Genomic DNA, 13,016 nt, shown 5'->3' on the forward strand with positions numbered 1-13,016 from the left:
CCAATGGCTGGGGAGTCCAGAACCAGGGGTCACAGTCTCAGGATACGGGGTAAGCCATTTAGAACCAAGGTGAGGAGAAATTTCTTAATGCTAAAGGGATCAAGGGATATGGGGAAAAACCGGGAACAGGGTACTGAGTTAGACGATCAGCCATGATCACTTTGAATGCTGGAGCAGGCCCGAAGGGCCGAATGGCCTACTCTTGCTCCTATTTTCTATATTTCTATGAGGCGGCCTAGTGCTGATGAACTGAGGCGGCCTCGTGCTGATGAGCATAAGAACATAAAGAATAGGAGCAGGAGCAGGCCATACAGCCTCTCAATCCTGCTCAGCCATTCAATAAGATCATGGCTGATCTTCGACCTCAACTCCACTTTCCTGTCCAGTCCCCATAGTGTCCAAAAATCCATCAATCTCAGCCTTGGATATACTCGACGACTGAGCATCCACAACACTCTGGGGTAGAGCAGTCCAAATATTCACAACCCTCTAAGTGAAGAAATTTCTCCTCACCTCTGTCTTAAATGGTCGACCCCTTATCCTGAGACTATGCGCCCTAGTTCTAGATTCTCCAGCCAAGGGAAACAGCTGCTCAGCATCTACCCTGTCAAGCCCTGAGACGGCCTTGTGCTGATGAACTTAGACAGTCTTGGATTGCAGTCGACTGGAGTCCACCCTGATAGAAAGTCCCTGAGTTAGTCGCAGCCGTACAACTGTGGCTGAATTCAGCACCTACGTCAAGTCACCTTAAATCTTTGTCCTCTGATTCTCGACCCTTCCGCCAATGGGAACAGTTTCTCATTATTTACTTCATCTAAGCCAGTCATGATTTTGAATACTTCTATCAAAACTCCTCTCGACCTTCCTTGCTCTAAGGAGAACAACCCCAGCTTCTCTAGTCTATCCATGTAACTGAAGTCCCTCATCCCCGGAACCATTCTAGTAAATCTCTTCTGCACCCTCTCTAAGGCCTTCGCATCCTTCCTAAATTGCAGTGCCCAGAATTGGACACAATACTCCAGTTGTGGCCAAACTAGTGTTTTATAAAGGTTCCACAAAACTTCCTTACTTTTGTACTCTATGCTTCTATTTATAAAGCCCAGGATCCCATATGCTTTTTTAACTGCTTTCTCAACCTGCCCTGCCACCTTCAAAAATTTGTGCACATATACCCCCAGATCCCTCTGTTCCTCCACCCCTTTTATAATTGTGCCCTCTAGTTTATATTGCCCGTCCTCATTTTTCCTACGGAAATGCATCACCTCGCATTTTTCCGCGTTAAACTTCATCTGCCACGTGTCCGCCCATGCCACCAGAGTGTCTATCGCTATCATTCTCACTGTTCACTACCCTTCCAAGTTTTGCTACAATTAATAAATATAAATAAAGCCAAGGACCAATGATAGGGATATATTTAAATAAATAAATAGATCAAGGTAAAAAACACATTTTTCAAATTCTCCTTTTATTGTTGTGAGTGCTTTACAAGTGGTCACTGGTTTGCCCACCTGAGGTTTTGTTTCTCCAGGAATTTTGGGGAAGGAAGGCCGACAAGCTGCTCGAAACAGTGATTATTGTATTCCTAAGTTTAAACATCTCAAGAAGTTGCTGCTTGTTCATGGCCATTATTACTATATTCGAATCGCCCAACTCGTCCAGTATTTCTTCTACAAGGTGAGCACATCAATTTTTACTTTTTCTTTTTAAGGAAAATGAATTGAATGGAAAGCTTTACAGTCTGTGTTTAAAGTAAATCTATAATATTGACCCAAGTACCATCGGATCTGTGCTGTTTCAAATGCTAGTGAAGAGCTTCTGCAGTATTACGCCTTCAACAATGGAACGTTATTAATTGAGTGCTGTCGTTCATTGGTGTGCTCAATAGGATGAAGTTAGAAGTGCTAGGCCATTACTGAATGGATTACCAAAGTACCTCACGGGTTCCAGTCATATTAGAACCAGACTTGTATCAAATAACTAGGAATGGCTGGCTGAGAACTATCAGAAATTTGGACTTGTGCCTCAGGTTAAATGCAAGAAAGATCACTCTTATTTTTCCCCCAGTCGCTGAAGATATTTTAAATGTACTATGATGGTCAGTATTTGGTATGCTATGTACTGAAGATTATTCTGCCCCAGTTTCTTTTTAAATTTATATTTTTAGTCAACTTTCTGTCACTAAGATCTGGATGTCAGAAATTTAATACTTTGGACACCAGAAGATAGATTTTTCAATCAGTTATTAGGCATAAAAATCGGCATAAACAATTGGAGAAATGGGCAACAATCTGTCCCGTGCGATTTTTGCCCTGTTGCCATCCCATCTAATTTTCTGGTGGGTTTCACTGGCACCAGATGTAGTGGCCAATTTATTGTTAATTACCAAAACAAAAACACCCAACAACCTCCCCTGAATTTTAACGACATCAATGAGTTCCCCAAACAACCGTCTGGAATGTACGCACACACTTCTAGCGTGACGTGCATCAGACGGCATCTTGGTAAAGGCATTCGCGCACACGGAGATAACGAACGCCAGCGCCATGTAAAGTAGGGAGAATATGTGGTAGATCAGTGTGCAACACTGATTTAAAGGGACAGAGGTGATTTTGGAACTCAACGCTCCAGCCAACGCACTGCCTTAACCTTGCACAGCTGAACAGGTCTTAAACAGCATGGTGGACCCCCACCATTGCTATTTAAAGGAATCATGCAGGAGTTACAGGTTTGTTGCTGGATTATTGCTTCTGGCTGCTGATGGATTTGTACCTGTTTTTGGAAGTCTCCTATACTTGAATACTAGGACTAGAGGATATGGCCTAAAAATTAGAGCCAGGACTTGCATGAGTGAAGTTAGGAAACGCTTCTACATGCAAAGTAGAAGTTCGCGGGGAGGTTCGCTTGTGCTGTAGGGGGGTGGTTTAAACTAATTTGGCAGGGGGATGGGCACCAGGATGTAGCATTGGAAAGGAGAAACAAGGCGCACAAAGGATTGGGAGAGAAAGAAATAATACGGCATTAGGTGGGATCAGACTAAGAGTGTACCAGAAAGTCTAAGATTGGTTTACAGTGCATGTGTGTGTAAACCCACAAAGTGTGTTAAATAAGGTTGGAGAGCTGCAGGTGCAATTAGCCACATGGGAATATGATGTTGTGGTGATAACAGAGACCTGACTCAAAAAAGGGCAGGATTGGGTACTAAATATTCCTGGATAGAAGGAAAGAAAGGAGGTGGGGAGGGGGCAATATTGATTAAGTACAATATTGCAGTGCTGCAGTGAAAGGATATCCTGGAGGGGTCAAGGACAATCTATTTGGTTAGAGTTAAGAAACAGTAGAGGTGCCATTACACTACTGAGTGTATTGAATAGGCCACCAACTAGTGGGAAGGATATAGAGGAGCAAATTTGCAGGGAAATTACAGAGAGGTGCAAAAGCCATAGAGTAGCGATAACTGGGGACTTCAACTATCCGAATATAGACTGGAATAATAATAATAAAGGGCAAAGAGAGGGAGAAATTTTCTTGACCAGTACGTTTCCGGCCCAATGAGGAAGGAGGCATTGCTGGATTTGGTTCTAGGGAATGAGGCGGGCCAAGTGTCAGTGGGGGAACACTTAGGGAACAACGATCATAGTACCATAAGATTTAGAATAGCTATGGAGAAGGACATGGACCACTAGTAAAAATATTCAATTGGAGGAGGGCCAATTTCAATGGGATGTGAATAGATCTGGCCCGGGTAAATTGGAATCAAAGATTGGCAGGCAAAACTGTAATTGAACAATGGGCGACCTTTAAGGAGGAGATGGTTCGGGTACAGTCTGGGTACATTCCCACGAGGGGGAAAGGTAGGGCAACTAAAGCCAGAGCTCCCCAGATGACAAAAGAGGTAGAGAGTAAGATGAAGCACAAAAAAAGGTTGGGGGGGGGGGGGGGGTGGCGGGTATGACAGATGTCAGGTTGATAATACAAGTGAGAACCAGATAGAATATAGAAAGTTCAGAGGGGAAGTGAAAAAGGAAATAAGAGGGGCAAAGAGAGAGTATGAGAATAGGCTGGTGACCAACATAAAAGGGAATCCAAAAGTCTTCTACAGACATGTAAACAGTAAACGGATAGTAGGAGGAGGGGTGGGGCCGATTAGGGACCAAAAAGGAGATCTATTCATGGAGGCAGAGGGCACGGCCGATGTCCTAAATGAGTACTTTGCAAATGTCTTTACCAAGGAAGAAGATGCTGCCAGAGTTTCAGAAAAGGAAGATGCAATTGAGATACAGGATGGGCTAAAAATTGATATGATGTGGAGATGCCGGTGATGGACTGGGGTTGACAATTGTAAACAATTTTACAACACCAAGTTATAGTCCAACAATTTTTATTTGAAATCTACAAGCTTTCGGAGGCTTCCTCCTTCCTCAGGTAAATGTTCAGGAGCTCCTGGTGGGGTGAACAAAAGCTATCTGTTTTTAATATAATGGGTCATTTGCTGGCTTTCTCTGCCTTCCGGATGTTTCTGCCTCTCTCTGTTTTTTTTCCTGTTTGTTTTTTTGTTGAATGTGTATTCGGGGGTTCTGTAGGTGACACCTCTCTGTCTGAAGACGGTGATTGCCTTGGCAACGGGCAGTTGCAGGGGCAGTCTGTAAACACCATGTATTGTTCTATATGTATAAATGCGTAGGCTTCAAGGAGCTCCTGAACATTTACCTGAGGAAGGAGGAAGCCTCCGAAAGCTTGTAGATTTCAAATAAAAATTGTTGGACTATAACTTGGTGTTGTAAAATTGTTTAAAAATTGATAGAGGAAGTACTAGAAAGGCTAGCTGTACTTAAAGTAGATAAATCACCCGGTCCGGATGGGATGCATCCTAGGTTGCAGAGAGAAGCAAGGGTGGAAATTGCGGAGGTACTGGCCATAATCTTCCAAACATCCTTAGATAATGGGTGGTGCCAGAGGACTGAAGAATTGCAAATGTTACACCCTTGATCAAAAAAGGGTGCAAAGATAAACCCAGCAACGACAGGCCAGTCAGTTTAACCTCGGTGGTGGGGAAACTTTTAAAAACAATAACCCAGGACAGAATTAGCAGTTACCTGGACAAGTGTCGATTGATTAGGGAAAACCAACACGAATTTGCTAAAGGCAAATCATGATTAACTAACTTGATAGTTTTTTAATGAGCTAACAGAGAGGGTTGATGTGGTGTATATGGACTTCCAAAACGCATTTGATAAAGTGCCGCACAATAGGCTTGTCATCAAGATTGAAGCCCATGGAATACAAGTGGCAGTAGCAGCATGGTTACAGAATTGGCTAAGTAACAGGAAACAGAGAGTAGTGGTGAACGGTTGTTTTTCAGACTGGAGGGAGGGGTACAGTGGTGTTCCCTAAGAGTCGGTGCTGGGACCACTGCTTTTCATGATATATACTAATGACTTGGAATTGGGTGTACAGGGCACAATTTCCAAATTTGCAGGTGACACAAAACTTGGAAGGGTAGTGAACAGTGAGGAGGATAGTGATAGACTTCAAGAGGATATAGACAGGCTGGTGGCATGGGCGGACACGTGGCAGATGAAATTTAACATAGAAAAATGCAAAGTGATGCATTTTAGTAGGAAGAATGAGGAGAGGCAATATAAACTAGAGGGCACAATTCTAAAAGGGGTACAGGAACAGAGAGATCTGGGGGTATATGTGCACAAATCATTGAAGGTGGCAGGGCAGGTTGAGAAAGCGGTTAAATAAGCATACGGGATCCTGGACTTTATAAATAGAGGCATAGAGTACAAAAGCAAGGAAGTCATGATGAACCTTTATAAAACACGGCAGCTGGCGAATTTAAATTCAATTAATTAATTAAATTCAATTAATTAAATAAAAATCTGGAATTAAAATACTAGTATCAGTAATGATGGCCATGAAACTACCGGATTGTCGTAAAAACCCGTCTGGTTCACTAATGTCCTTTAGGGAAGGAAGCCTGCCGCCCTTACCCGGTCTGGCCTATATGTGACTCCAGACCCACAGCAATGTGGTTGATTCTTAATTGCCCTCTGAAATGGCCTAGCAAGCCACTCAGTTGTAAAAAATCTCGCTCAAGAAGGCGGCTCACCACCACCTTCTCAAGGGCAATTAGGGATGGGCAATAAATGCCGGCCTTGCCAGCAACGCCCACATCCCGTGAACGAATAAAATTTTTTTTAAAAAAACATTGATTCGGCCACAACTGGAGTATTGTGTCCAGTTCTGGGCACCGCACTTTAGAAAAGATGTGAAAGCCTTAGAGAGGGTGCAGAAGAGATTTACTAGAATGATTCCAGGGATGAGGAACTTTAGTTACATGGATAGACTGGAGAAGCTGGGGTTGTTCTCCTTGGAACAGAGAAGTTTGAAGGGAGATTATTTGTTAGAGATATTCAAAATCTTAAAGGGTCTAGACAGAGTAGATAGAGAAACTATTCCCATTGGTGGAAGGGTCAAGCAGAGAGTTGGGATAAATGGTTCATTCTCGGACTGGCAACCAGTAACCAGTGGTGTTCCGCAGGGGTCGGTGCTGGGTCCCCAACTCTTTACAATTTATATTAACGATTTGGAGGAGGGGACCGAGTGTAACATATCAAAGTTTGCAGATGATACAAAGATGGGAGGAAAAGTAGAGAGTGAGGAGGACATAAAAAACCTACATGGTGATATAGACAGGCTGGGTGAGAGGGTGGAGATTTGGCAGATGCAATACAATATTGGAAAATGTGAGGTTATGCACTTTGACAGGAAAAATCAGAAAGCAAGCTACTATCTTAATGGCGAGAAACTGGAAAGTACTGCAGTACAAAGGGATCTGGGGGTCCTAGTGCCAGAAAATCAAAAAGTTAGTATGCAGGTGCAGCAGGTGATCAAGAAGGCCAACGGAATGTTGGCTTTTATTGCTAGGGGGATAGAATATAAAAACAGGGAGGTATTGCTGCAGTTATATAAGGTATTGGTGAGACCGCACCTGGAATACTGCATACAGTTTTGGTGTCCATATTTAAGAAAAGACATACTTGCTCTCGAGGCAGTACAAAGAAGGTTCACTCGGTTAATCCCGGGGATGAGGGGGTGGACATATGAGAAGAGGTTGAGTAGATTGGGACTCTACTCATTGGAGTTCAGAAGAATGAGAGGCGATCTTATTGAAACATATAAGATTGTGAAGGGGCTTGATCGGGTGGATGCGGTAAGGATGTTCCCAAGGATGGGTGAAACTAGAACTAGGGGGCATAATCTTAGAATAAGGGGCTGCTCTTTCAAAACTGAGATGAGGAGAAACTTCTTCACTCAGAGGGTAGTAGGTCTGTGGAATTTGCTGCCCCAGGAAGCTGTGGAAGCTACATCATTAAATAAATTTAAAACAGAAATAGACAGTTTCCTAGAAGTAAAGGGAATTAGGGGTTACGGGGAGCAGGCAGGAAATTGGACATGAATTTAAATTTGAGGTTAGGATCAGATCAGCCATGATCTTATTGAATGGCGGAGCAGGCTCGAGGGGCCGATTGGCCTACTCCTGCTCCTATTTCTTATGTTCTTATGTTCTTAACCAGAGGACATAGATGTAAGGTGATTGGTTCTTTTACCAAAGGTGATATGAGGAAAAACTTTTTCACACAGCGAGTGGTTAGCATCTGGAATGCACTGCCAGAGGGGGTGGTGGAGGCAGATTCAATCATGGCTTTCAAAAGGGAACTGGATAAGAACTTGAAGGGCAGAAATTTGTGGGGCTATGGGAATAGGGCAGGGGAGTGGGAGCTGGATTGCTCTTGCATAGAGCCAGCACGGACTCGATGGGCCAAATGGCCTCCTTCCGTGTTGTAACCTTTCTATGATACTATATTTGGAATTCTCTTCCACAAATGGCAGTTGATACTAGCTCAGTTGTTAATTTTAAATCTGAGATTGATAGATGTTTGTTAACCAAAGGTATTAAAGGATGTGGGGCTAAGGTGGGTATATGGGTTAGGCCACAGATCAGCCATGACCTCATTGAATTGTGGAACAGCCCCTCATGCCTGATCTGCCATTTGATAAGATCATGGCTGATCTGTGATCTAACTCCATATACCCGCCTTTGGCCCATATCCCTTAATATCTTTGGTTGCCAAAAAGCTATAGAATCATAGAATCATAGAAGTTTACAACATGGAAACAGGCCCTTCGGCCCAACATGTCCATGTCGCCCAGTTTATACCACTAAGCTAGTCCCAATTGCCTGCACTTGGCCCATATCCCTCTATACCCATCTTACCCATGTAACTGTCCAAATGCTTTTTAAAAGACAAAATTGTACCCGCCTCTACTACTGCCTCTGGCAGCTCGTTCCAGACACTCACCACCTTTGAGTGAAAAAATTGCCCCTCTGGACCCTTTTGTATCTCTCCCCTCTCACCTTAAATCTATGCCCCCTCGTTATAGACTCCCCTACCTTTGGGAAAAGATTTTGACTATCTACCTCATTATTTTATAGACTTCTATAAGATCACCCCTAAACCTCCTACTCTCCAGGGAAAAAAGTCTCAGTCTATCCAACCTCTCCCTATAAGTCAAACCATCAAGTCCCGGTAGCATCCTAGTAAATCTTTTCTGCACTCTTTCTAGTTTAATAATATCCTTTCTATAATAGAGTGACCAGAACTGTACACAGTATTCCAAGTGTGGCCTTACTAATGTCTTGTACAACTTCAACAAGACATCCCAACTCCTGTATTCAGTGTTCTGACCAATGAAACCAAGCATGCTGAATGCCTTCTTCACCACCCTATCCACCTGTGACTCCACTTTCAAGGAGCTATGAACCTGTACTCCTAGATCTCTTTGTTCTATAACTCTCCCCAACGCCCTACCATTAACGGAGTAGGTCCTGGCCCGATTCGATCTACCAAAATGCATCACCTCACATTTATCTAAACTAAACTCCATCTGCCATTCATCGGCCCACTGGCCCAATTTATCAAGATCCCGTTGCAATCCTAGATAACCTTCTTCACTATCCACAATGCCACCAATCTTGGTGTCATCTGCAAACTTACTAACCATTCCTCCTAAGTTCTCATCCAAATCATTAATATAAATAACAAATAACAGCAGAACCAGCACCGATCCCTGAGGCACACCGCTGGTCACAGGCCTCCAGTTTGAAAAACAACCCTCTACAACCACCCTCTGTCTTCTGTCGTCAATCCAATTTTGTATCCAATTGGCTACCTCACCTTGGATCCCGTGAGATTTAACCTTATGTAACAACCTACCATGCGGTACCTTGTCAAAGGCTTTGCTAAAGTCCATGTAGACCACGTCTACTGCACAGCCCTCATCTATCTTCTTGGTTACCCCTTCAAAAAACTCAATCAAATTCGTGAGACATGATTTTCCACTCACAAAACCATGCTGACTGTTCCTAACCAGTCCCTGCCTCTCCAAATGCCTGTAGATCCTGTCTCTCAGAATACCCTCTAACAACTTACCCAGTACAGATGTCAGGCTCACCGGTCTGTAGTTCCCAGGCTTTTCCCTGCCTCCCTTCTTAAACAAAGGCACAACATTTGCTACCCTCCAATCTTCAGGCACCTCACCTGTAGCTGTCGATGATTCAAATATCTCTGCTAGGGGACCCGCAATTTCCTCCCTAACCTCCCATAACGTCCTGGGATACATTTCATCAGGTCCCAGATTTAAATTTAGCAATTGAGCTAGTATCAATTGCTGTTTGCGGAAGAGAGTTCCAAACTTCTACCACCCTTTGTGTGTAGAAATGTTTTCTAATCTCACTCCTGAAAGGTCTGGCTCTAATTTTTAGACTGTGCCCCCTACTCCTAAAATCCCCAACCAGCGGAAATAGTTTCTCTCTATCCACCCTATCTGTTCCCCTTAATATCTTATAAACTTTGATCAGATCACCCCTTAACCTTCTAAACTCCAGAGAATACAACCCCAATTTGTGTAATCTCTCCTCGTAACTTAACCCTTGAAGTCCGGGTAATGAAGTTTCAATATTCTACAGGGAGTGGGCTGGCTAGCTGATAGGCAACAGCAAGGGCGAGACAGGAATGCTGTCACCCTTAGAGAGTACAGCAGGTTCATGTTCCATGGAGCCACTGCGACTTTCTGCCTCCTGTTATGTGCCACCTACTCCTGCAAGAAAATGTGTCAGTGAGTGTCCTGCAAGATATTTGGGTGATGTGGCTGTCATGGTTGATTAGCTGCCAGTGTGTGTGACCTGTGAGTTGTGGGTGTGCGGTTTGCAACAGTGGTAATGTGTGAGAGTGAGAGGCAGGTGAGAGGAAGAATTGAGTACTGATTGAAAGAGTTTGTTGATAATGTCGGTGATGGCGGTGGGGGCCGGGGTGTAGTGCATGGAGCAGTGGATGCGGCTAGCGGTAAAGTTGCAAGAACAAAATCGATTGGCACTCCATCCACCGCCTTAAACATTCACTCTCTCCACTACCGGCGCACCATGGCCGCAGTGTGTACCATTTACAAGATGCACTGTAGCAACTCGCCAAGGCTTCTCTGATAGCACCTCCCAAACCCGCGACCTCTGCCACCTAGAAGGACAAGGGCAGCAGGCACATGGGAACAACACCACCTGCACATTCCCCTCCAAGTCACGCAGTATCCCAACTTGGAAATATATCGCCGTTCCTTCATCGTCACTGGGTCAAAATCCTGGAACTCCCTACCTAACAGCACTGTGGGAGAACCTTCACCACACGGACTGCAGTGGTTTGAGAAGGTGGCTCACCACCACCTTCTCAAGGGGAATTAGGGATGGACAATAAATGCCGGCCTCACCAGTGATGCCCACATCCCATGAATGAATTAAAAAAACTTGATAGTTGACCTCACTCACCTTGGCCACTTGTGTCATAGCATTGAACTTCTTCCTGCACTGCATCCATGTTCATGGTGCTATGCGCCTGGCATTGACTTTGTCCTCTACTGCTTCCCACTGCCTCAGGAGCATTTGTCTGGAGGGCCTCTTGACCTCCCTGCGGATATAGAATGCCCCTCTTTCTGTCTACCTCTTGCACCAAGGCCTCTAGTGCATCATCAGAGAACCTTGGTGCACGCTGTCACGCAGGCCCAGTACAAACTCAGATCGGCAGATTGGTGGGGTCTGGCGTTGCAGATTGGAGGATGTGGGATTTAGTAGTGCGCAACCTTTATTCAATGTTTTAACATAACTCAGCAGTTTGTAAACATAGGGACAGGGCCTGCATTTGTGTTTTACGGTGCAATGTCTGATCTTCGTTCAGACTCCGTGCGGAGCCATATCTTATATTTTTCAAATAAGAGGTGCAGGCTGTCTTTAAGAGGTGCAAGCCACTCACGATATCGGGGCCCCCCAGCTGGTGAGCAGCCAATCAACAGTGCAGCTCGGCCTGACTCCTTGCAGATATCTGGTAAATCACCAGGCAGCACGATTGGACGCGGGTTAATCGCGCACCGCGACCCCCGTGCCCAGTTTCAGGGGTTATCCAATATAACCCTCATTGTTGTTCCTTGATCATCACTGGGTCAAAACCTGCAATTCTATACCTAACACCATTGTAGGAGCTGAGTCACCACCACTTTCTAGGGCAACTATGGATGGGCAATAAATGCAGCCTTGCCAGCGACATGCACATCCTGAGGGGAAAAAAAAAATCAGTTGCTGATCAAGCAAACTGCTCTGTCCTGGATGATGTTGTATTTCTTGGCTTTGAGGGGTAATGACCTGGTGTTTCAGCTGGTATAGTGCTCCATTATCTATCTGCCCATATGAAATGCTTGTCCAAAGCTGCTGGGTGTCCTTTTACAGAAGTGCATTTAAGCAGCCCTTTTGTAAAATGTGTAATAGTGTTTTAAGGCTATTTTGGAGCCTTTTCTCTTTACATACGAACTTACGAATTATGAGCAGAGTAGGCCATTCGGCTCCTCGAGCCTGCTCTGCCATTTGATAAGATCATGGCTGATTTGATAGTGATATCAACCCTACTTTCCCATCTACCCACTATAACCCTTGACTCCCTTGTTAATCAGGAATCTATCTAACTCAGCCTTAAAAATATTCAATGACCCTGCCTCCACCGCTCTCTGGGGAAGGGAATTCCACAGACTCACGACCCTCAGAAAAAAATTCTCCTCATCTCCATCTTAAATGGGAGACCCCTTATTTTTAAAACTCTGGCCCCTAGTTCTAGTCTCCCCTCATCATCTACCCCTTCTAGTCCCCTCAGGATCTTATATGTTTCAATAAGATCACCTCTCATTCTTCTAAACTCCAGTTTATACAGGCCCAACTTGTCCAGCTGTTTCCATTTAGTTGTGCCAAGTGTTCTGGCATGCACGTTTTTGGTAAGTCCTCAATATTGGGGCAATGGTTTTTCCATTGTGAATTCCTCTAAGTTTTTTGGAGGTGATGATAATGTCAAGGTGAGATGGTTTGGCTCTCTTGTGTTGCAAATGGTCATTGCTGCTGATGGCCAAAGCGCCTTGTAGACACCCAGTTTTGAGGAGGAGCAATGACCATAAGAGAAAGGAGCAAGAGTAGGCCATTTGGCCCTTCGAGCCTGCTCCTCCATTTAATGAAATCATGGCTAATCTGATTTTTACCTCAACTCCACTGTCCCACCTTTTCCTCATATCCTTTGACTCCTTGCTGATCAAAAATTTGCTAACTCAGCCTTGAATGTATTCAATCACTCGGCCTCCACAGCTTTCTGGGGTAAAGAATTCCAAAGATTCACGACCCTCTGGGAGAAGAAATTCCTCCTCATTTCCGTTTTAAATGGGCGACCCCTTATTCTGAGATTATGCCCCCTAGTCTTAGATTCCCCCATGAGGGGTAACATCCTCTCAGCATCTATCCTATCGAGTCTCCTCAGAATCTTGTATGTTACAATAAGATCTCCTCTCATTCTTCTAAACTCCAATGAGTATAGACCCAACCTGTTCAATCTTTCCTCATAAGACAACCCTTCCATACCCGGATGAACCTT

The 13,016-nt window shown here is 44.3% G+C and overlaps 1 protein-coding gene across 12 annotated transcripts in view; it reads left to right on the forward strand.

Annotated features, from left to right (window-relative positions):
- Positions 1–13,016, forward strand: part of atp11a (ATPase phospholipid transporting 11A) — a 292,743-nt gene that overhangs the window by 168,956 nt on the left and 110,771 nt on the right. For all 12 annotated transcript variants that reach the window (XM_067986665.1, XM_067986669.1, XM_067986666.1 and 9 more), the window contains exon 22: positions 1,529–1,674. In XM_067986665.1, coding sequence (XP_067842766.1) covers positions 1,529–1,674 — 146 coding nt within the window. The remainder of the gene's footprint in view (positions 1–1,528; positions 1,675–13,016) is intronic.

This window comes from Heptranchias perlo, chromosome 6, assembly GCF_035084215.1.
Source record: "Heptranchias perlo isolate sHepPer1 chromosome 6, sHepPer1.hap1, whole genome shotgun sequence".
Lineage (NCBI taxonomy): Eukaryota > Metazoa > Chordata > Chondrichthyes > Hexanchiformes > Hexanchidae > Heptranchias > Heptranchias perlo.